Raw genomic sequence first — 25,296 nt, 5'->3', positions numbered from 1 at the left:
TGGAAGCAGCACTTAGTGAATTACCTACAGAGCAAGGCAAGCACCTAAATCTTGTGGGTTTGCCAGGTGTCTTTGCCAATTCTGCCCAACCATTCCTGCAGCTGTGAGACTGATAACTGCATGCTGCTTCTAGGTGCTACTTACTCAGTTTTCCATATTGCTGAAAACTTCTAACGCGCTAATAAAGCAATATGAAGTAGAAAGGGAGGCTGACTCTGCCTGTGAAAGACCTTGGTATCCTCCTAAAATGTGTTACTGGTAAGTTATAGTTCATGTCTCTGTACTGCTATCTTGTTTCCTTATCAGGTTTGCATTGAGACATATGTATCTAGCTGTCACCAGCGGAGCATTAACACCGCTGTGCGGGCAACCCTCAGCCAAATGTTGAGTGACTTGACTTTACAGTTACGACAAAAGCAGGAAAACATGGTGAGCCTTCTGGCATCAACAAATGGTTCCATGTCCATGGCTGCATAACTTTTTGTTTCTCTGAATGGAGTGTGTTGTTCTAGCTTGTTGTGCCTTGTGGCTTTTATTTGACACTTCCACAATTAAAAGCAGTCTGACTCCGCGCTTGCCTCAGAGCAGTCTGTCAGAAACGCAGCTCTCATATTGGCAGCTCTGCTTGGCTGGTTTGGTTTTGCTTTTTTTTTCCTCCTTCCTTTAAACAAAAGAGGCTTTGTTCTGATGTCAGGCTGCATTGGCCTCTTCATTATTTCGTTTGCTTTTTTTTTTCCCTAAGGTTCATTGAAATCTTTTTGCCAGAAGTTTTTGCATGATTAATATTTACCTAAACAAAATAAATTATCAACTAAGGAAAATGTGTTGAGATTTTTTCTTATATTTTTTTTCATAGAAGAAAATTTAAGCTTATGAAATATTGTGCTTGGTTGTTAGGGGGGGGGAGGGAAATCTACTTACTGCATTATTAAAATCCATGAGAGCTGTTTGAATGAAATCCCAGCACATTGTCAGCAAAACTGTAGATGTCCTGGGCACATGTGAAGTTACATTAGCTTCTTACATTTGTTTGTGCTGCTTTGTATATTACCACCAAAGTACTATTTGCAAAAGTCAGTTTCTAGGGAATGTTAAAGACAGTAGTTGTACAGATTATTGTCCTTACATCTGTTTTTGGGTTAAGATGATCTAGGGTAGGGTGTCCCTGCCTATGGCAGGGGGGTTGGAACTAGATGATCCTTGTGCTCCCTTCCAACCTTGACTGATTCTACGATTCTATGAGCACTTCTATTTGGGATTAGTAGACTGGGCTACTTTTATCCTAATGAGCAGCTGCAGCACAGAATGAATCAGTTTATTTATCCTTAACCTTCTGTCTGTACTAAGTTCATTTTGTTTTAAAGAACAAACAAAAACCCAAAAAAACCACCAACAACCAAACCGCTCAAAAAAAAGTTCCAAACCAACCAACCAAAAACATGAACCAAAGAAACAAAACAGTTCCTGGCAGTTTGTTGTTGATGCTTGAGAGAAGCACTTGGCTTGACCCCTTTATGCACTGATAGGAAGAATCCTATACCGCAGCCAAGCCAAGTGAGGTGAGAGGTCAGTTCCATTTCCTGACTGCCATGTTGGCACTGTAACATTAATGATGATAATGTCATAAGCTCTAATATTCGATTGATTTTGGTTTCTAAGTACTTTGTGAGATCTAGACTATGCTTTCCTCTCAGTTATTTTTATTGCAACCTACATGCTTAATTATTACTGAGTTGGTTTAGGTGTATGGAATCCCTTAAGGACTTAAAAACCCTAGTCCAGCCTAATGGGACTCCTTCCTTAACTATAAACAAATGTTAAACCAGATTTTAATGAGCTTTGGAAAAACTTTCACTTAAAAAACTAACAAACAAAACCCCAAACCCAGATCAAGGGCATGGATTTGTAAAGAAAGCTCTGCTGTTAAAGTACTGCTCCTACAATGTTTATTTGCCCCTTGCAGCTATTAACACTTTTGTCTTTCCTCAACAGACAATTGAAAACCATGATGCCTTGCAGAAATTCAAGAATCAAGGTATCTTTAATGCTTTTTTGAGTGATTCCTTCCAGTCTGTCTTTTTATTCTTCACGTTCCTTTTATCAGCACAGTGCTCTTTGATTTCACAGGAATTGCGTTTTCAGGTTTTCTTATGTTCTCAATAGCTTAATGCTCTCTGTTACCTATGGTAATAACTCAGGTAGCCCTGATAGCTCCTGATCTATTTATTTTTTTTCAGTTGTGTCATCTGGACCACCTTTGAATTCAATGTAGTAATAAATGATTGTTTCCAGGTGCTGACTTTGGTAATTAAGGAGATTCAGTGCTCTGGAGAAAGTTTTAGTAAGTGGCTTTAATTCCTAAATCGAAACGGATTCATGGAGAACATGGTAATGATTGTGGTGTATTTCAGGACAGAGATGTGGTTTATGTAATAGCATCTTTTGAAAGCACATCACTAGCAAAAGTCCATTCACACTTGCCAGGTTATTATTTCACAAGGCAATTTTCTTCTACTCCTGTTCTGGCTTAACTTCCAACATTTTCCCTGATAGGTAAAAATAATCTCTGCCTTTGACCTTCTCACTGGATTTCTGCAAGAGAACTTGTGTGGATGGAAGCTAAAATATTTTGGGTGTTTAAGCATCATCTTTTAAGCTCAGAACCTTATCAGATACCAGAAGCTGTGTAGCAGAGATAAACTGCAGGCAGAGATACAGAAATTTTAGCTGCTGTGAAGGAGCCAGTACTGGAGCCTGTCATTTTTATTTATTTGTACACTTAATCTATTAACCAAATTGGATTTCAGCTAACCTTCTGTAAATGCATGTAAGCAATCAATGCTTTCTCCAAGTTTAATGCCACTGCTTTTTCATTCTATGGAAATCACTTTCCAAACTATGACTTCTCCTACCACATCTTCTCTATGAATTTTGGCAGCCCTGCTCTTTATTTAGAAGCTCTGACCCGCTTTGGAAAGTCCATGCAGTGAACCGAGGTTGTAATCCAGCTGCATATATGTAATGCCTGTGATCTTTGTCCCTTTTGGAGGTACCTCAGCTGAGTCTCTTTGTGATGATGTTGTATCTGTCCTCACTGTGCTCTGTGAGAAGCTCCAGGCTGTCATAAAGTGAGTTATTTCAGTTTATAATATGAATTTAAATACCTGGAGATTGCGACTTGCACTGATACATGTGATTGTACTGTTGTAGTTTTGGAACTATGGAGCAAAACTCTGCTTAAATGAAGTGTTGGTTAGAAGTACTGTTCATCATGCATTAATTTAACTCTCACTTGAGCTGAGAAGCCTTCTTTGTGCGTTTTTTGGCTTTAAAGAGCTTCGGGTAAAGCTAATCTGTAAGTAAATACAGCAACAAAAGCCTTCTTTTCTGGCTCGAAAGCCATCATTGTAGAGAGAGAACAACAATTACAGGAGACATGGAAAAACTTAACAGAAACAATATGTAAAGCTAATTAGTATGTCCTTCTCAGGAAGGCAGCATTTTTCCAGTTGAAATAATTTGGATGACCAAAGCACTTGTTGAATTTTGCAGTATCATTCACACTACCTATTTGGAAACGCATGAGGCTAACTTCTTAAATGCAGTTACTTGGAGCATTAGTAAGATGTTACACTGCATTAAAATACTAGAGGCTCTTCTCCCAGGCACCCAGTGACAGGACAAGAGGACAGTCTCAAACTGAGCCAGGGCAGGTTTAGGCTGGACATTAGGAAGAAATTCTTCACAGAAAGACTGATTGGAATTGGAATGGGCTACCTGGGGAGATGGTGAAGTCTCCATCCCTAGAGGTGTTTAAAAGGAGGCTGGATGAGGCACTTAGTGCAGTGGTTTAGTTAACTAGAAGGGTTAGGTGATAGGTTGGACTCGATGATCCTAGAGGTCTTTTCCAACCTGGTTGATTCTGTGATTCTGTTGGCCAGCACTGTAAGAGTAAGTACTTACTCCTGAGTTAAAAATTACTTTCTGTGGCATTCCTAGCATAGCTTTGACCAATGGTCTATTAAGAAATAAGCCCATGAAAGCCTTATGTCTTAAAAAGGTGACAAACTAACCAAAAGCAATGCAAATGTTTCTCAGCAGTTACTTAAGAAAAACAGAAATAGAGCAAGTTATATTAAAGTTTTAAGAAAAATACCAAGTTCTTACTTGACAGCATTGTTTCTGTGTCTGAAATAAGATTTAATTAGCAACTGCTGCCAGCTGCAGATCACCTCAGTGGTAGTGGAAAAAAAGGCAGTGTGAAACTATTTTAAGTTTAGCATGATGTTGTCACTTTGGTTGGCCTTCATGAACCTGGGGAAATGGGAGATGTACCAGGGAATGCTTGGTTTGTATGTCTTTTTGTATGCTCTACCAATCTCAGGAAACATATCTTAAGAACTGGCAGATCTGAAAACAGTACAGACATCTTTGTGTGCACTTCTATAGGCTTTCCTCCTATGGCTGTAATTACAGCAAGATTGGACAAGGAAGAGTGCTATACTTGGTGTTATTTAATCACTGTCAGCATTTTAAAGGAACATTTCATTTAATTTTTGTTGTACATAGTTACAGGAGAATAAGGACAGATCTTAACCTTGAGTACTGTGTCCAGTTCTGGGCTCCTCAACTCAAGAGAGATGTTGAGGTGCTGGAAGGTGTCCAGAGAAGGGCTACAAAGCTGGTGAAAGGCCTGGAACACAAACCCTATGAGGAGAGGCTGAGGGAGCTGGGGTTGTTTAGCCTGGAGGAGGCTCAGGAGGGACCTCACTGCTGTCTACAACTACCTGAAGGGAGGTTGTAGCCAGGTGGGATTGGTCTCTTCTCCCAGGCAACCAGCAACAGAACGACGGGACACAGTCTCAAGTTGTGTCAGGGGGCAGCATAGGTTGGATGTTAGGAGGAAGTGGTTGGAAGAGAGAGTGATTGGCATTGGAATGGGCTGCCCAGGAAGGTGGTGGAGTCACCATCCCTGGAGGTGTTCAAAAAAAGCCTGGCTGAGGCACTTAGTGCCATGGTCTAGTTGACTGGCTAGGGCTGGGTGCTAGGTTGGACTGGATGACCTTGGAGGTCTCTTCCAACCTGCTTGATTCTATGATTCTGTGATCTTCAAAAGTGTGTATCTAGCAACAGCAAGTGGCAAAACCAGATGAAAGGTTAATTCTTTGTATCAAATATGGCCCATGTGTGAAGCTATAAACAGCTGTCATCTGATAAGTATTGTCCACTAAATGATAATTACTTCAAATTGCTAGTTATGAAATATCAAAACTAAACTACCTGACAGGATCTCTCAAAGTCATTTAAAGTCTTCTATAAAAAATCTGAAATCTTAGGTCCCCATGAAACTCTACTTCATGAGAACAGATTGAGGCACACTGTATATAAGTAAAAAAAATAGGGGATTTAAATGTACTCATCAAGTCATGATTTACTTCATGCTTGTAGTTGTCTACCTGAACTGTTGACTCTCTAGTTACGAGCAAAACATAGTAAAGAGTGCTGACTGAATTTGAGGAGAGCAAATCCAATCAAGATGGCTTATTAAAGAACTAACTCCATGAGTTAATAAAAGCCTTTATTTCTTGGAAGGTCAATCTAGAGATCTCCTTCAAAACACACTGGCAACGAATTAACTTTCTAACCTTGAGGTCAGTGAAGTGAGGTTTTAATATGCTATGCTGCCAATTCTAATTTCTTAGTCTGAAGATTACTTTAATTCTTCTTGCTAAAGTTACAAGCTCATTGTAAGTTGGTTTAGAGGGAAGCACAGCTATGAATGATGATGAAGAGTTCAGGGAAGTGATTTATTTCTCTTGGGACCGCTATTCAATTTGGTGATTCTGGCATTTGGCAGTATTGATATGAATGCACCAGCTTGCTGAGGTGTACAGGAGTGCAATAGTCATTTTTTGCCTGCAGGAATTTGGTAGTAAGAGGCATCAAGAGCACAGGAATGCCCTGTGCATGCCCATGGAAGTGTAGCTGCAAGATGTTGATGATCTGCATTAAGACACATTGTAAGAAAAGCTGCTGGGGTAGAAAACAGTTCCACTCCAGATAGCAGTGAACTGGGGCAAGCAAAAGGCTATCACCTCTGTATAATCAGCCAGCAGTTTTAAGCCCTCTGTAGCACAGAGTTGGAAATTTAGCTTCAGGATTCATTATTTTCTGCATGGCATGTGAAACAGGTACTGTACCACTTGGATGAAAAAATTCATCACTATGCACAAAAGGAATTCAAGCAGTGACAGAAGAACAGACATTTCTTACTCCTTCATTTCAGTTAAGATAGGTCCATTCTTTACAGCTTCCTTTACCTACCCTTATGTATCAGGAAGTACATCCTCCAGCTCTCATCCCTGTCTGACAGGGAAAAAAAATTAAATTGTAGCCTTTTTAGGAGTGAAAACCAGAACTGCCATGGGAAGCTGCTTTTGCAAAGCAGACCTCAGCATTGCTTGACTGCTGAATCCAGCAGCTAATTCTGGGAGTAGGTACAAGCACGTTGTACAAGTGTATCAGTTCCAGATGTCCACAGGATGCTTCATGTTTCATTGTGGCTGTTACCTAGAAAAGAAGAAAAAAATAACCAGAAAGAGCACAGCCAAAATGCCCTTTGGATTATACTGCATAAACTGTTCAACGCTCTGGAATCTTCTGGTTGTCTCTTTTTTCCTCTAAGGATTTCCTCCCTCCTCAAGCATTTGGGCTGAATTTGAATGATTATTTCTTTTTTTTTTTCTTCTTCCTATTTTTTTGCATAGATTTTTTTTTAAGGTAGCAGATTCACTGCATGTGATCAGTATGTCTCTGGAGGTGTTCAGAAAAAGACTGGATGAGACACTTGGTGCCATGGTCTGGTTGATTGGACAGAGATGCAGGATAGGTTGGACTGGATGATCTTGGAGGTCTCTTCCAACCTGGTTGATTCTACTGTTCTATGATTCTAAATTCATAAAAAGAAGCAAAATAAATCCCTGGCATAAAACTGCAGTGTTATTTTCAAGTGACCTATTGTAATGGTTTTAGAAAATTAAATGATCTTTGTTTTACTGTGTTGTGATTGACATCTTTTCTCTTTGCCAGTGACAACCGGCAGCTTCAGCTTCTTTACTTGGAGTGCATCCTCTCCATGTTAAACAGCTCCTCTCCTAGCATGCACCAGCACAAAGGATTCACTGATCTAATATGGTGAGTACATCTGATGACTAATGCAAATATTCAGGTTGTAAGTTTAAAAGGACCTTTTTCCCCTAGCTGTGCAAACAAACCTGTATCAAATCTCCAGATGTGAGCAGAGCTTGCTGTGCAGTGATGCACAGGGGTCCTGTGCTGAGGCTTCTAGGAACTGTAATGTAAGACCAGAATTCTTTCTGTCATGATGAACCCATTTCAGCAGTTTCTGCCTTTGACTTTCACCCAACCCTTTGTTTATGCTCATGTGACTGACTGTGGGGCCATTCTAAGCAGTGACCTAAGCAAGATCACTGAAATTATCTCAGTTAAAAGAAAATATTTCCTTTTTAATTTAAAATGTACACCATTTTATGCCACAAATCTACAAGTGTTTGCATTTGTAACTGTATCATAAGGGCAAGCCATCAGGGGCAGGACTTGTTAACCTGCATTGCTGCCAAGGAATGTGCATCTTCCAGCTACATGCTTCAGATGAAGCAGGGAAAAAACAACCAACAAAACCCTAGGGAGACAGTTTAAACTGCAAACACATTTTTGAATATCTAGCAGCATAAGTACACCCTAATCTATTAGTGAAGTGGTGAACCAAACTGAGAGCTCTCTGTTCTTTAAGGAGCTGCACACACCTTTCTCTCTGGCTGCCACTTTTTAGTCAGTTCTCAACAGAAAATAAGTAAGGAAGCAGAGAGAGAAGATTAAGCTCTGTTATTCTGTGTTCTCCATAGTTTGATACAGAAGGACTTTGGTGGGGAGTAAGTTGCTATTGCAAGCTGTGATGGTGCCTGCTTTGAGACATACATGTTTCTTAAGCAATGAATTGGTAAGTTTAGAGGTGTACCTCAAAGAAAGAAATGGAATAAGCAGACTCAAAGTCATTATCTGATGTCTGATTAAAGGCCTTTTTTTTCCCCTGGGACTTCAGGAAGCCAGGCTAAACTGTTTAAGAAAGCATGTTAAGAGAAGCAATGAAAGTTCAGGACTGCATAAAAGTCTTAAGAAAATAAGAGGTACTTCTGAGGGTGTTACACTTTATGCTGAATCATACTTGTCATTGGATGCTTGCTGTCTAGGTGCCAGTTTGAACCTCTGAGGCATGTGGGTGAACATCAGATTTGGGACTGCATTCTTACTTATGTAGCTCCTGGCTTTTTAAGTTAGGGTCTTGCAGACCAAAGTAACATTTCAAGTGTGTGAGTGCAGAGCAGAAACAACAATTCAGCAAAGTGCTGAATTGGTTCTGGCTCTGAGTCCACAGAAAAGTGATCTGCTGGTGCAAATCACTTGAGTCTTCATACAGGAAGACAGTTGAAAGAAGAACAACATATTTTTAGTGTATAATGGCACATGAGAAGTTACAGCACATGCCTTGATTTACTACAGAGGGCTTTCATTATGTTGTCAAAAGCCAGCACAGCAGAGGATCATACAGTTAAGGGTGCTTACTAAAATCCATGCATGTGCAGTTCAGTGATGGAACATCAGCCCTTCTAGTTAACAGAGACTCAGTTTTGTTGTGCAGGTTATTTTCAAAGCTCTCAAGCTGGACAGAATAAACACTTAGCAGTAGTAACCTGTCATTTCTACCTTGCAATAGATTGCAGCCAGGTATAGAGGCAAGCATGCAACCCTGTAAAGCACAGTGCTTTGCAGCAACAGGAACTTACAAAATCAGTATCGTGTTTGTAAAGCATCCAGAAGTATTTCCATATGTGCTAACATGCCGAGGCTTGGGAGATGAAACCAGCCTGGCACAATTTGTTATTGTATCTAACCACTGCTGTTGGCTTATTGTTAAAACAAGAGTATGTCGGAGGGCATACAACAAGAGGGGTGGGAGTGGCTGGAGAGCAGCCAAACAGAAAGGGATCTGGGGGTGCTGATTGATACCCTCCTGAACATGAGCCAGCAGTGTGCCCAGGTGGCCAAGAGAGCCAGTGGCATCCTGGCCTGCATCAGGAATGGTGTGGCCAGCAGGAGCAGGGAGGTCATTCTGCCCCTGTACTCTGCACTGGTTAGACCACACCTTGAGTACTGTGTCCAGTCCTGGGCCCCCCAGTTTAGGAGGGACATTGAGATGCTTGAGCGTGTCCAGAGAAGGGCGATGAGGCTGGGGAGAGGCCTTGAGCACAGCCCTACGAGGAGAGGCTGAGGGAGCTGGGATTGGTTAGCCTGGAGAAGAGGAGGCTCAGGGGAGACCTTATTGCTGTCTACAACTACCTGAGGGGTGGTTGTGGCCAGGAGGAGGTTGCTCTCTTCTCTCAGGTGGCCAGCACCAGAACAAGAGGACACAGCCTCAGGCTGTGCCAGGGGAAATTTAGGCTTGAGGTGAGGAGAAAGTTCTTCACTGAGAGAGTCATTGGACACTGGAATGGGCTGCCCGGGGAGGTGGTGGAGTCACCGTCCCTGGAGCTGTTCAAGGCAGGATTGGACGTGGCACTTGGTGCCATGGTCTGGCCTTGAGCTCTGTGGTAAAGGGTTGGACTTGATGATCTGTGAGGTAATACTGTGATGTATCTCATTTAACCATGGCCTATTTTCACTCTGTTCCTGTGAGATTATTTTTTTCCAGTTACCATCTGCTGCTTTTCTCTCTCTTAGGAAGCAACTCTGTCCAGCCCTAGTGGTAATCCTGGGAAATCCAATCCATGACAAAACTATCACCTCTGCCCACAGCAGCATCTGCCTTGAGGCCGATTCACTTTCCTCAGGGCTCTCTGACCATGGCCGGGGTTCGGGCTGTTCCTCCACAGCGCCTGCCCTCAGCGGGCCCGTTGCACGGACCATCTATTACATTGCGGCAGAGCTGGTCCGACTGGTGGGCTCGGTGGAATCCATGAAGCCTGTGCTGCAGTCTCTTTATCACCGGATATTGCTTTATCCACCGCCTCAGCACCGAGTAGAAGCCATCAAAATCATGAAGGAGGTAGGACAGTCACATGTGCAAACCCACACGTGTAAAACCAGATGTTTATCCAAGGGTAGACGTTGCTGACACGTGCGCACCAGTCCGTGCCACACCTTGCTGTTAGGGATGTCGAAATCACCCTTTCTGAGCACAGTGGCCAGTAGGACAAGGGAGGTTATTCTTCCCCTGTACTCAGCACTGGTCAGACCACACCTTGAGTGCTGTGTCCAGTTCTGGGCCCCTCAATTCAAGAAGGATGTTGAGGTGCTGGAACATGTCCAGAGAAGGGCAACAAAGCTGGTGAGGGGCCTGGAACACAAACCCTGTGAGGAGAGGCTGAGGGAGCTGGGGGTGTTTAGCCTGGAGAAGAGGAGGCTCAGGGGTGATCTTATTACTGTCTACAACTACCTGAAGGGGCATTGTAGCCAGGTGGGGGGTGGCCTCTTCTCCCAGGTAACCAGCAACAGAACAAGGGGACACAGTCTCAAGTTGTGCCAGGGTAGGTATAGGCTGGATGTTAGGAAGAAGTTCTTGCCAGAGAGAGTGATTGGCATTGGAATGGGCTGCCCAGGGAGGTGATGGAGTCACTGTCCCTGGGGGTCTTCAAGAAAAGACTGGATGAGGCACTTAGTGCCATGGTCTAGTTGATTGGCTAGGGCTGGGTGATAGTTTGGCCTGGATGATCTTGGAGGTCTCTTCCAACCTGGTTGATTCTATGATCAAAGCCACAGTGATAAATACTTTTAGTTCTATGAAGTTGTAATAGCTATATTTGTCTCCATAATGCAAGTTGCTATGGCAACTCTGTCATTGTTCATGCTGTACTGCATGGAGCAGATCTTATGCTCTTTTAGGTGTAGCGATCTTGTTCTCAACTTCCTTGGCATCTGTCCCCACCCTCTGCTCTTGCTAGAAGGCATTTGTCCACAGTAAAGTACTGCAGGCTCTAAGGTGAATATATGCTTTGATTATATGCCAGATTTTTAAAATACTGTTTCCTTGAGCTTTATTAGAGCAGCCATAAGGAAGCTGCCAACATCCTAAGTAGCCATGTCAAGACCAGTCCATTCTGGCCTCTTGCCCAGTGCCACTGACAATGCCAGAACTGGAGTATTGTGCTAGTTTGAAGCAGGGTAGAATGTTTTGGTGAGAAGAACTAGATCATAGGCTGTGAAAGGAAAACAATGGTGATGTCCACTTCCCTCAAAGTCTTGCAAAGGAGTTTGGGAAGAAGAAATGAAAACATTAGATAACACTCTCACCATTTTGTCTCACTCTCTCTTGGGCTGCTGACTGAGCTGCATCTCTTTAACACACCCTTCACTCACCTTTGCTTCTTAACCTCTTGGCCAAACCTCTATTCTTCCTTGGGACTGGGGTAAGGGTGAGAGGGGCAGGGGGAAGGTGCAGGGGTGGTTGGAGCAGAACTGAAGCCATAGGTTATTCCATTTCACATGTGTGGCTTTCTTCTCATGTTGTGGCACACAAGGCAATTTAACTTGTAGAAGCAGTGGTCTCTTACATGACTCTAGCTTGTGCATGCCTAGGCTATTCTGTGTCTGTAGATCTCTCCTAACAGCACCCTGGGAGTTGTCTCCCTCTAATTTGAATTGAAATGTTAAGAAAAGTTCACTCTAACAACAACTCTATGTTGTTTCCTACAGAGCATGTTTATTGCCTCTTTCTGATTATTAATATGGGCTTGTTTGGAAAGCCTTCTCTGTGTATTTCCTGGTGGGCTTTAACAAGATGCCGCTCAGCAGGCTGAGTCAGAAGGAATCACTTTGTTTATCATTGCATGACTCTTATCATTTTGTAACTGGGTGACTGAAGGGAAAGGTACCCTTTGGTGTATAATATAATGTGAGGTACTGGCTCTATATTTAGGCATCAAGATTGTCATGCGTGCTGTATCATACTCAGACTGGAGAACATTCTGTATGTGATTGTTGCTGAGTATTCTGCTCTCTGATTTTCTGCCTTTAAAGAGAGGAAAGGTAGTTTTTAGTAAGTAGAACACCCATGTGCTGTTTTTCTTTGCTCTGAGAAATTACTGTGCTGCTGCCTCAGGTTCCAGGGCTGACTCATTTAGCTAATGCTTACGTAATCCTCCAGCAGCTTCTGTTCCCTTTCCTTTCAGATACTCGGCAGCCCTCGTCGGCTTTGTGATTTGGCAGGGCCCTGCTCTTCTGAGTCTGAATCCAGGAAGAAGTCTATTTCTAAAAGGAAGTCCCATCTGGATCTTCTCAAGCTGTATGCTTTGTTTCCTCCTTTAGTCTCTTCTGTCTTAAACCTGTGAACACAGGACACTTGCACGGTTGTGCCTTCAGCATACCCAAATATGATGCAGAGTACCTCCCTAGTTAAGGAAGCTGTGAAAGTGGAAGAGGGGTAAAAGCTGTTGTTTGTAATCAGTCTGGTCCTGTTTGTAAAGGCTTAGATAATCACCTTGTGAAGTTTGCCAAAACACTCAGATATTTGGGTTTACAGCTAGAAAGTCCTGGGTTTGGGTCCTTTGCCTTAGAGTGAAATAACTATGTGCTTCTCTAGAGGTACATTTCCAAGATGAAGTCTTAAGGAGGTAATTGGAAATTTAAACATTGTCACATTGAGCAAGAAGGATTCTCAGTTCTTATAAGGGTCATATCTTGCAGATAAAATGATTTTCAGGACACAGTTGGCTGTAAGTTTAGCTTCAGTTGTGTATTGAGGGTTTTTTTCAGTGGAAGTGCTTGTCTGTGAGAGAAAGCATGCTGTGCATGCTGGTACTAGTGTGCAATACCTGCTGCCCTGCTTGGCACACCCTTTACAGAACGGCCATGTCCACATGGGAAAGTTAATAATTTGTTGCAATACTGCTTGTCATTCTCAGGAGTAGTCTTACAGGATAATTTCACTTCTCTTTTTCCTGGTTATGGAGGGAAAGTGTTAGATGATGGTAACAAGTGCTTGCTGTATGTGCTGCATCACTTAAATAAACTCTGCTTTAATTGTAGTATCATGGATGGGATGACAGAAGCATGCATCAAAGGTGGTATTGAAGCATGTTATGCTTCAGTGTCCTGTGTCTTTGCCCTGCTTGGAGCATTAGATGAGCTGAGCCAAGGGAAGGGTCTTAGTGAAGAACAAATCCAGCTGCTACTCCGACGCTCAGAAGAATTGAAGGATGGAACTGAGACAAGCAGAGACTCCATGGAGATCAATGATGCTGACTTTAGATGGCAGAGGCAAATCCTGTCCTCAGAAAATCCTGTCTGGGAATCAGGAAACGAGAAGAGTCCTGATATTAGCATTAGCGTTACCACCGACACTGGTCAGACCACTTTGGAAGGAGAGATGGGACAAACAACTCCAGAGGATAACCCAGAATGTCAGAAACCCTCACTGCCATCTCCAGCTGTACATGAAAGCAAAGAGATTCATTACAGAGAACCAGAGTCAGAAACCATTGACCAGCCAGATGTTGTTCAGAGAAGTCACACCATAGTCTATCCAGATATAACTAACTTCTTATCAGTTGATTGCAAGACCAGGTCCTATGGATCCAGATACAGTGAAAGTAACTTCAGTGTAGATGATCAGGACCTTTCTAGGACTGAGTTTGATTCATGTGATCAGTATTCCATGGCAGCAGAGAAGGACTCGGGCAGGTCAGATGTCTCAGACATTGGCTCTGACAACTGCTCCCTGGCTGATGAGGAGCAGACCCCACGGGACTGTCCGGGTCACAGGTCCTTACGCACTGCTGCTCTCTCGCTGAAGCTGCTGAAAAACCAAGAAGCAGACCAGCACAGTGCACGGCTGTTCATCCAGTCACTTGAAGCTCTTCTTCCTCGGCTTATAGCTCTTCCCAGCATAGAGGAGGTGGATGGAGCACTGCAGAGCTTCTCTTCCACGTTCTGCTCAGGTTTGCAAGCAAATATTTACTGTCTAAGCAGCATGCTGGACAGCATTGTACACTGATTCTCTTGTAGGATTTCATCATCACAGAACATAGCCACAGTAAGGAGATTGGTGCTTTACAAAGCACGTTCCTCCACAGCATAATGCTTCATTTAGGGCAAAACAAACCAAGTATGCAGGAAATGATTCAAAAGGAGCTCAATCCATTGGCTCTTAACAGGCTCTGGATTATGTCCTTAGTCAATAGAGAAATCAAATTTTCTGTAGGAGCACACCACTGGTGTTTGAAGATCTGTTGAGAAGGTTTGCACATGCTGTCATTAAAGAGAGATCAGGGTTGACCCTTAGTATAAAATGGGTGTGGGGAGGACAATCACCTGTTTTGAAAGAGACATGAATGCCAGCCTTTCAAGGAAGGTAATGAAAGTGCCACAGCATTAAGGTCTTGAGAGGACAAAAAGAGGAGCAACTGTCTTCTTCACTTTTATCTTTCTTAATACTGTGATATCATGACAAAAAAATGCAAAGCTCAAAGCACAGACCAAGAGAAAAACAGTTTAAATTCTTACTCTTTAAGAGATTAAATACTTGCAGTTCTTGCAGGGTTAGAACCTTTAGCATCTTGAGTTGGTCACTAAAAAGAAAAACAAAGCCATGCAAAGGTTAGTTTGTCCTGTGGAAAGTACATAGGTAAAAACACATAACTCTTGAGAAGGATTTATTTTCCCTGACAATTGCCAAAGTGGAAATGTTTGTTAAAATACATTTCTCTGCTTCTTTAAATAATTCATCACAAGTGCCATTCTTATTGCTCCTCTCCTAATCATTCTCTCATTCATTTGCACACTCTCACACACATTAAACTCATACAGTGTCAGAAGGGATGCCTCCCATCATCAAACAGCATAATGTAGATGTAAAGATGCTTATTAGTTGGTATTTCTGATGTTCTGTTCAAATGCTGCCCAAATAAGCCCTACCTCACTGCTCTCTACAACTACTTGAAAGGGCATTGTGGAGAGGTTGGTGCTGGTCCCTTCTCACAGGTAATTCACAATAGAACAAGAAGGAATGGCCTCAAGTTGCAACAGGGTAGGTTTAGACTGGATGTTAGGGAAAGAAGAAGTGGTCAGACATTGGAATGGGCTGCCCAGGGAGGCGGTTAAGTCACCAACCCTGGGTGTGTTTAGAGGTTGTTTAGATGTGGTGCTTGGGGATATGAGTTAGGTGTGAACTTTAGAGTAGAGTTGGACTTGATGGATCCTGAGGATCTTTTTCAGCCTGAATGATTTTATGATTTTGTGATTCTGTGAACTCAGAAAAATGGCAGTTGACATCCTTAAGAAACATTGGCCATGTTATATCACAGAAAGGGGATATCTTAAAAAGAACATTAATATTAATTATGTTCCTAACTGAGGTGCTCAAAAGCATTCTTTCTTTATCCTGCTTTTGGCAGGGAGGTTGGACTCAATGATCTCTGAAGGTCGCTTCCAACCTCTAACATTCTGTGATTCTGGCACAAGGGATTTCTTTCTCCCAAAAAAGTGATCTTCTATTCCTGAAAAACCAGGAATAGAACTGTGGCTCAAACAGTTTTCATCTTCCCTCAAACAATTCCTCCTTGTTGCTAGATAAAACCAATGCCAAAAAAAAAAAAGGAAAAAAAATCCTTAGTGACACTGGAGTGTTGTAGCTATCTTAAAAATGACTGAACCACCTAAAAAATCTCAACATGATCCTGACTTTCACAAAACATTGTTTGCATCTTTTCAGCACCTCCCTTTAGTTGGCCAGTTTAAATGAACTGCTGTCTCCATTAAGTCAGTTTGCTAACCTCATCATTTAGTGCAGCTGGCAGATTGCTGTAATTAAAGTTGATGATCAATATTTGAATATAGCTATTACTCTGCTCTGGTGAGACCTCACCTGGAGTACTGCATCCAGCTCTGGAGCCCTCAGTATAGGAAGGACATGGACCTGATGGAATGGGTTCATAGGAGGGCCATGAAAATGATCAGGGGGTTGGAACTCCTCTGCTACAAGGACAGGCTGAGGGAGTTGGGGTTGTTCAGCCAGAAGAAGAGGAGGCTCCAAGGAGCCTTCCAGTACCTGAAGGGGGTGTGCAAGAAGGATGGAGAGAGACTGTTTACAGAGGCCTGTGGTGACAGGACAAGGGCAGTGGCTTCAAACTAGAGAAGAGCAGATTTAGATTGGATGTCAGGAACAGGTTCTTTACTATGAGGGTGGTGGAGCACTTTAACAGGTTGCCCTGTGAGGTGGCTGGGGCCCCATCTCTGGACATGTTCAAAGTGAGGCTCAACAAGGCTCTGGGCAACCTGATCAAGTAGAGGATGCCTCTGCTGACTGCAGAGGTTGGACTGGATGACCTTCAGAGCTCCCTTCCAAATCAGACCACTCTGTGATTGTGTTCTCATGAACTACAGTGTCAAAGCATTCGTTCTAAAAGTCATGTGCCATTGTGTGAATAACTCATAGCAAATATTTTTAGCACCTCTTCTCAGTTTTTATTTCATAGCTTTTAGTGGCAGGGGGTTGATGTTGATAAGCAGCACTTCAAGTTTACACATCAGCTAGTCTTCTGCTTTTGAGATCTCAGCATTTCAAAGACAGTTGTTTGTTTTTCTGTAATTTAGAGGAGATTAGGGTTCACATTTTTCTCAAACACATTTTGGGTGCTCAGATACACACTCCCCTGTACAGCAGCCACATGTATGTGGAGCTATACACCTTCCTTTTTAATTGTAGTCTTGCATAGGAGATTGCACTGTTAAAAAGTATTTTAATGCAAAACGAAATGGGCTTTTTTTTTCCTTTTACATACCTCTTTGCCTTGAGTTTTTTGTTACTCTAGCAGGTTCTAGTCCCTGAGATACTTAAGTATCATCAGATCAATATATTCCAGTTACATCAATATCATGATCCTCCATCCAACAATGTTATGATGCATCTTTGCCTTCAGTGATGAAGGAGTCATTAGAGCTACTCAAAGGTGACTTTCAAGCTTGTGTTTGCAGTTTTGGTACTAGGTAAGGATTCTCTGTTAACATTCACCAATATACCCCAAGCACATGTCAACCTGTGTGGGTATGGTTTGTGCCAGCCCCATCACTTCTCTCCCACAAAGGTTGCTCCCTTGAACAGCTCTTCATTTTTTAGACCCACCCTGGAACAGTTACTCTCTTTCTAAATCCACCCTTAGTTACTCACCTTATCCACGCCCCCAAAGTGACGACAGTGGAAAGTCCGAGAAGGCAGCAGAACAGAGCTTTCAAACTCTCACGAGGCAAGAAAAATGTTTGCTTCTTTTCTGTGTGTGGATTTTTTTTTTCCTTTTTCCTTTTTCTTTTTTTTTTTTTTTCCTTTAATGTTAATGGTTTGTTGTATTTTGTCTAAGAAGAGGTATGAACTTTATGGTGGGAGAAATGGATTTGCAGTAAACCAGTGCAGCGGTTAACAAATGAACACAGCTTTGCTCCATAGTGTAACTTACCTTGGAAGCTGGGCTTGTTTCATATCAGATGTGCCTCCAGGATAAAGCTTACTCCTTAATCTTCCCTAACTGGTATTATGTGAATGGATTTCACAGCTGATGTGGGTCATGTGGAAGGGTCTAATATATCTGATTTTTTCGTGCTACAGATCCTGGGCATTCAATTAGGCATTGCTTGTGCTTGATTGTTTTACTAGTAGCTCAGCTCACTCAGAGGAAAATACATATGCACTCCACCCTACCCAGGAAAGTGAGATTGGGCCACTAGGCATAGTTGTAGGCTGTCATTTTATGCAAACTGTTTACAGGAGTACTGAGCCCTTACAGGTAGTTTATGGTTCTGACAGAGCTGCAAGTGTTCAGCTATCTGGAAAGCAGATCTTGTATGGACTAAAAAAGGGCTTGTAATGAGTTCCAGCCAGCTTGGCCCCAAAATATTTGTCCACATATCTCTAGGCCTTGGAGAGAGTGATGATTACAACCTGATCCTGCAAGGTGCTGAGCACTCCAAGTCCCAGTCCAACAGTTGACTTAGCAAGGACATATTTAGTGTGGAGGTGAAAGGGCTCTCGCCCTCCTTGGCACCCATTTGGTGCAATGTCTGCTCAGTTAAGTATGCAGGCTTTGCCTCTGCCTCTTCCCACCTCACCTTTCCAGTTAGCATTGCAGATGTATCCTGCCCTGTGCTTTGTGCCTGGCAGCCATCCCAAGGCATTCTGGTGCTCCCTATGTATTTCAGACTTTGTGTTGCTTTGCTGCAGTTTACCTTGCAACACCACATTCCAGGTGACTCCTCATTTTTCTGTTTCCTGTTCTAGTACACTTAGTAGAGTAATTTCAGCTCATAATCCATTACCTGTTCTAGCAATCTGTGGCTGCTGAAGTGCTAGGGTTAGTTTCTGATTGTTTTCTTTCCAGGCAAAAATCTGTGTCAAATGTGAGAGCTCACATGGTGTTTTTGTTAGGTATGATGCACTCACCAGGATTTGAGGGAAACCTAAATTTCAGCTTCCAGACTCTGATGAATGCAGACAGTCTCTACATGGTCTCACATTACACTCTGCTGCTCAACCTCAAACTGGTCAACTCGGATTACTACAGGAAAAAGCCTGCCCAAGCCCCTGTGTCACTGGTGAGTTGGGGGGTAGGGGGCACCTGTTAAACCCAGACAATTCATTTTATCCTTCTCTTCACATACAACAGCCCACACTTGCTGCTTGCTAAGTGGGGAAATAATAATTGCAAATGAAGCATTCTCCAAGCTGCTTATGAATCTTGCATGATAAATGTCATGCATCTGAATTACACAGCTCCTCTGTAATTTTTGGGGGGGGTGTGAATGCTGCTTACCAATAATCATTACAGTAGTAGGCATTTTGATGGATGCTCCACCTTCAGAACAGATCTTCATTAGCACCCTGCAATACAGCAAGTGTTGCTCATGCACATTGTCAAGGGACATACCTTCAATCTTGCAACTGCTTTTGAGCTTAATGAAAATTCCTTGCCTACTACTGGATTTTGTATTTACACAGATGAAGGCATGAAAAGTTAGAGTGAAAAATAATTAGGTTTTAGTGATATGAACTGATTCTTTTTTTGTGGCACCTGAGATTCCTCAGGTTCTTGGGCTTTTTAGAAATTGATTTGAAGGCTGCAGGAGTTAGAAAACATTAATTTCCTTTTCAGCTGAGTTGCACAAGGGAAAACATTTCATGATATTCCTAAAAATTAATAATCAGTGATATATAGAACAAAACAAAAAAAACCCAACCAAAACCCCCGATATCTGAAATTCCCATGTAAGAGAATTTATATTCTGGAAGACCTCAAAACCCAAATGGGTTTTAACATCACCATCAGTTCTGGTATGTTCTTCAGCAGCTATGAGAGAAAATCTGATGTGGAACCTTCTCTAGGGGCAGCACAGCAGGCCTGAGCATGACCCAAGAATTGGTGAAAATAGTTCAGATATCTAAGTGTACTCTGTTTCATCTGTGGTGACTGTTCAGTGCCTGAGCTCCTTGACAGGCAAGATTAGGTACCACAGCTTCCTTTCACTGGAATGGAGATCTCGCCCCTACAGCGTGGAGGCAGCTGGGAGCTCAGCATGTCCTGCTGTCACTGTGTGAGAAATGTTACTGTAATTTGCATCTGGGATGAACTGCAGTAAGAGAAGGGAAAACTCCTTGTTCACCTCATTCTCTGCTACAGAGACACACTGGATTCTCAGTTAATGCTTATTTTTGCCTAACTTCATTTCTACTCCTGTATTCCCTTATGTTCAGGGGTAGATCCAGGGGCTGAGCCTCATGCTGTAGGGCTTACTGTTGGCTGACATCTGGCTTTTATGGTTCTCTGCAGAAGGAGTTCATGAAGCAGGTCCAGTCCAGTGGAGTGTTGATGGTATTTTCCCAGACCTGGGTGGAAGAACTGTACCACCAGGTGCTAGAGAGGAACATGCTGGGGGAAGCCGGCTACTGGGGAAGCCCTGAGGAGCACAGCCTTCCACTTATCACCATGTTAACTGGTCAGTACTGTCTTACAGCAGGAATACTAACTTCCTAACGTGTCTAAACCAAGCTACAGTAACAGACTGCTTCTGTACAGGACAGCATGTCATCTTGCAGCACGTGGTGATTCACAGAAGTGCTGGTACAGGAGGAGTAAGACTCAACAGTAGCAGTTACTTAGGTGCTTGTTTGGGATCGGGCAGAAAGCTTTTGAAGCGTGGGTTTAAAAACAAACTGTCCCCTGGAGACAAGGAGAGTGTTTGTTCAGTGAAGCAGAACTGTATGAAGTTTAATGAGGCCAGGTGTAGACTCTTGCACTTGGGAACATATACCCCAGGAATGCAGCTCTGATTGGGTGCCACTTGACTTGAGAACAGCACTGTGGGGAGACACCTGGGGGTCTTGGTGCACAAAAGGCTCAACATGAGCAAACAGTGTGCTGCAGAGGCAAAGAAAGCCAACAGGATGCTGAGTTGCATTAGTAGGAGTATCACAAGCAGGGATAAAGATGTCATTTTCCCACTCTACTCAGCATGGGGCAGGCCACACCTTGAGTACTGTGTACAGTGTTGGACCCTGCTGTATGAGAAGGATGTAGACAGGCTGGAAGGGGGTCCAGAGAAGGGCCACAAGAAGAGGACTGGACAACCTGAGGGTTCAAAAGGCTGTCAGAAAATAGCAACTAAAAAGCATACCTGAGCAATCAGAGGTTCTAGTACTTGACTGAACAAAGAGCCAGCAGGAGATGCTTGCTTTCCACCATCTGTGTGTCGAATACTAATCTGTTGGCTTTTGATATTCCGACAGATATCGATGGCTTGGGAAGCAGTGCAATTGGTGGGCAACTGATGGCTTCTGCTTCAGCTCAGTCTCCTCTTTCTCAAAACCAGAAGACAGATGACTCTGTTGTTGCAGGTATTATAAACACAAATGTATCTGCCAGCAGTGAGTTGTTATATACCTTAAGCATATTCATGATAAGTTGTGATTTAGAGCAGCAATTGAGGGGCTGAGGGAAGCATAACAGTACATTCTACATGTGAATTGGTAGTCCAGCATGCAAAGGACAAATACAACTGGTTTTTTTAGCACTGATGATAAAGCTGCTGGTCTGTCATTTTCCAGTTTGGGTGTTCCCTGCCCCCCCCCCCACTAAGTAAATTACCCAGACTAAACTCAGCCAGCTCTGGGAATATAAATGAAGCTATTTATTTGCAGCTAGCACAATGTACAAGCAGATATTTACAGTCTATACAGTTAGACAGAAATAGACAAAGTAAAAGGTAATACAGAAACACAACTCCCCTCCCAGAAACCTGAGTCCCCAGGAGGGGCTCTCAACCACCCCTGCACCTTCCCCCTGCCCCTCTCAATCTTACCCCAGTCCTAAGGAAGAATGGAGGTTTGGCCAGGGGGTTAAGAAGCAAAAGTGGGTTAGGCCAAATGGAAGGTGAGGTTAGGGAGATGCAGCTCAGTCTGCAGCCCAAGGCAGAGTGAGTGAAAATGACGAGAGTGTTACCAAATGTTTTCCTTTTCTCTTCCCAAACTCCTTAGCCAGACTCTGAGGGAAGTAGACATCACCATTGTTTTCCTTTCACGGCCTGTAATCTAGTTCTTCTCACCAAAACATTCTACCCTGCTTCAAACTAGCACATGCCAGTAATGCATTTCTCACTTCAGGAGTGGCTTTTGCCCGTTACCTTTTAATTGGCTGTTGGAAGAACTTGATTGACACTTTGTCCACACCACTGACTGGCCGCATGGCAGGCAGCTCCAAGGGGCTGGCCTTCATCTTGGGAGCAGAAGGAGCCAAGGAGCAGAACCAAAAGGAGAAGGACTCCATTTGTGTGAGCCTGGATGGACTGAGGAGGGCAGCCCGGCTGAGCTGTGCGCTAGGTACTGATGCATGTGGGATGTGGCAGACTTGCAAAACCTTCCTTTATGAATTTGGGACAGAGAAAAGCAGCATCCTGTTCCAGCCTTGTGTGGGAACTTGAACTGTAGGACTCCTCATCAAGCACATCTGCCCCACAACTTTGGCTGGCATATGCAGCCAACTTTCTTTGACACAGCCTTTTACTAAGGTGATGTGTGACTGGGGAGGGAATGCTGGTTAAACAGTAATTGAGCTGTTTCTTTACAGGAGTTGCTGCTAACTGTGCATCTGCTCTTGCCCAAATGGCTGCTGCTTCCTGTGTCCAAGAAGAGAAAGATGAAAAAGAAATCCAAGAGCCTAGTGATACCATAGCTCAGGGTAACAATGAGATTCCATTACCTACCTTATCTCTTACTACCTCCAAAAATGAAACTCATGTCCGGTTTCTCATCACAAGGTGGCTGTAACAAAACACAACGCTGCACATATGAACCTACTGGACACTAAAATTTGGTGTCTCAGTAAACAAGGCTGGTGGGGGGTCTGGAGCACAAGCCCTATGAGGAGCAGCTGAAGGAGCTGGGGTTGTTTAGCCTGGAGAAGAGAAGGCTCAGGGGAGACCTTATTGCTGTCTACAACTACCTGAAAGGAGATTGTGGCCTGGTGGGGGTTGGACTCTTCTCCGTTGGTCTCTTCTCCCAGGAAACCAGCAACAGAACAAGCAGACACAGTCTCAAGTTGCACCAGCCTGGGTTTAGGCTGGATGTTAGGAAGAAGTTCCTTGTGGAAACAGTGATTGGCATTGGAATGGGCTGCCCAGGGAGGTGGTGGAGGCACCGTCCCTGGAGGTGTTCAAGCAAAGCCTGGATGAAGCACTTAGTGCCATGGTCTGGTTGAGTGGATAGGGCTGGGTGCTAGGTTGGCCTGGATGATCTTGGAGGTCTCTTCCAACCTGGTTGATTCTATGATTGTATGGTTTAGTTGATCAGATGGTGTTGGGTGATAGGTTGGACTTGATCTTAAAAGTCTTTCCCAACCTGATTGATTCTGTGAATAGGACTAAATACAAACTAGCTTTTTACCATCCTGGTAGATGCAACTGAGACAAGTTGGCCAGGCCATGCTGAAGCAAAGTGAAGGCAGCAGTGGTGGCTAGAGGCCAACAGATCTGTTCTATGGAAGCTTGAAAAGCTTCAAATTTTGTTCCCATTCCAATACACCACAATTGGTAGGAAAAAGAACAATGTCCAAATGGTTTGACATGACTTTTATATCCATTAACAAAAGCTTTCTGGAGGAACTTTGGTTAGGAAATAGACGTGAAACCCACACACTCTTTTTTTCCTTAACAAACAAGATTTTGGTATAAATAAATAAATATACAGCTAGCCAGGTCCAAAGAGAAACATCTAATACCACTGGCAATCTCCATCTGTTCTGTGGGCAACAAGATGTGAACTGGGGGTAGGAGGTGTCAGTCTGGCATTATTTTTTTCATGCATATAAAATCAATCAAAAGGGATTTTAATTTTAAAGCTGCCTTGGGTTTATTAGGAAGAAATGGGTTTCTCTGGTTTGATTTTTGTCTAAAATTCACCCTCTTGTGTAGCTTTCAGGCTGTATACCATTGCCATCACCCTATGTGCAAACCAGTGTTTGTTTAAAAGCTTGTCATTATTATCTGTAATTATTTTACTCTGCAGTGAAACAGAAAGTGGAGCAGAAACTGGAGCAGATGGGGAAAGTGCAGGGAGTCTGCCTGCATACGGCTCATGTTTTGTGTATGGATGCAGTCCTCAATGTGGGCCTGGAGATGGGAAGTCACAATCAGGACTGTTGGCCTCATGTGTTCAGGTACTCAACAGCTTTCCCAAAAGAAACAGAATCTATGTAATGCTGCCTGAAAATAAGGGACTGAGATAAAACACTTTATGTGTTCTGAAAGTTCTAGTCTGGAGAAGATACGACTGAGAGGGGATTTAATAAATACATATAAGTATCTGAGGGCTGGGTGTCGAGAAGGAAGGACAGCCTCTTTTCAGCCTCTCCTGTGATAGAACAAGGGGCAGTGGATGTAAGCTATAGCACATGAAGTTCCACCTCAATGTGAGGAAGAACTTCCTTACTATAAGGGTCACAGAGCACTGGAACAGGCTCCCCAAGGAGGTTGTGGAGTCTCCTTCTCAGGAAGACTTTCAGAACCCATCTAGATAGATTCCTGTGCGACCTGCAGTAGATTATATGGTACTGCTCTGGCAGGGGGGGTTGAACTCTCCAGAGGTCCCTTCCAACCCCTAACATCCTGTGATCCTGTGACTCTGTGAAAGTTTTCTGCGTGAGCCATGTCAGAGTGAGTTAACTGCCAGTATCTGTAAGTGAAAAGACTGCTGTTTTCTGCTGTTCAGAGACAAAATCTATGCTTATAAGTTTTAGTTACCAGAAAAATATAGCAGACCCAAGAAACTGAACAGACTTTTCAGGGACCTTCACTAAACTATTTGCTATTTAGGCAAATGGGAGGACAAGAGTTGTAAGAGGGTTAAGTCTGAGTATTGGAGATCATCTGCTTGCAATCAGAGAAATGTGCTGTATGTTGTATGCAGGTTGGCAGGAGGTTACCATTAAGATGTCTTCTCACAGTGAGGCACCTGACAGCTGTACTTCTGATTCATTTCTGGAGTATGAACCTAAGTGTTCTTCAATGAGGGAAGGAGACAATTTTGAGGTTTTTATTCTTTTGCTTCTCCTGTTTGTTCCCAGGGTGTGTGAGTACATCAGCACGCTGGAGCACACACACTTCAGCGATGGGGCTTCCCAGCCCTCCCTTACGATCACCCAGTCACAGCAGGCAACTGGAGGGCTGCACCCAGACTCCGAGCCTGGGGAATCTCCTCAGGCACTGACCCCCCAGCAGGACACCACCCTCAACAGCAATCCTGTCATTCAGCCGGTTTCTATCCAGGAACTCATCAAGGAGAGCAGTAAGGGCAGAGCTTTTGACTTCCGTGGAGGCAGCCTGCTGTGTGGGACCAGTGCTGCCAAGGCTGTTCTTACACTCTCCACACAAGCTGACAGGTAAAAACAGTGCTGTCAGGAACCAGAATCCTTGTTCCCAGAACAGGACCAAAATGGACCTTTTTGTGATGTAGGTGTGGCAGAATCTTCAGTTGAGTTTCACAAGACAGCCACCTGTGTCCTCAAAGACCTAGTTTTCTTTAGCTCTGCAGTACCTGCTCTGCAGGTTCTGGGCTAAGCATGTCTGTGCACAGCAGTCAATATGCCAAGCAGATAAAGTGCATGCTGGCAGGGGTGGATTTACTGTTTGCACTTAAATTGATGTTGTGTTCATTAAAGCAGACAAACATCCTATTTTGGGGATGAGTGG

General features: G+C 43.3%; 1 protein-coding gene across 2 annotated transcripts in view; it reads left to right on the top strand.

Moving 5' to 3' along the window:
• Positions 1-25,296, top strand: part of ARFGEF3 (ARFGEF family member 3) — a 104,740-nt gene that overhangs the window by 48,393 nt on the left and 31,051 nt on the right. Inside the window, exons 6-19 of one of the 2 annotated variants that reach the window (XM_064169355.1) lie at positions 307-429; positions 1,993-2,035; positions 3,050-3,128; positions 7,090-7,194; positions 9,799-10,123; positions 12,246-12,358; positions 13,102-14,012; positions 18,488-18,654; positions 19,887-20,052; positions 20,843-20,950; positions 21,716-21,931; positions 22,179-22,289; positions 23,615-23,765; positions 24,672-24,986. In XM_064169355.1, the coding sequence (XP_064025425.1) occupies positions 307-429; positions 1,993-2,035; positions 3,050-3,128; positions 7,090-7,194; positions 9,799-10,123; positions 12,246-12,358; positions 13,102-14,012; positions 18,488-18,654; positions 19,887-20,052; positions 20,843-20,950; positions 21,716-21,931; positions 22,179-22,289; positions 23,615-23,765; positions 24,672-24,986 (2,933 nt within the window). Of the gene's footprint in view, positions 1-306; positions 430-1,992; positions 2,036-3,049; positions 3,129-7,089; positions 7,195-9,798; positions 10,124-12,245; positions 14,013-17,231; positions 17,316-18,487; positions 18,655-19,886; positions 20,053-20,842; positions 20,951-21,715; positions 21,932-22,178; positions 22,290-23,614; positions 23,766-24,671; positions 24,987-25,296 lie in introns of those variants that run through there. The other variant, XM_064169354.1, reaches the window with a different exon arrangement.

This window comes from Pogoniulus pusillus, chromosome 31 (genome assembly GCF_015220805.1).
Source record: "Pogoniulus pusillus isolate bPogPus1 chromosome 31, bPogPus1.pri, whole genome shotgun sequence".
NCBI lineage: Eukaryota > Metazoa > Chordata > Aves > Piciformes > Lybiidae > Pogoniulus > Pogoniulus pusillus.
This window is presented reverse-complemented; position numbering and strand designations above follow the sequence as displayed.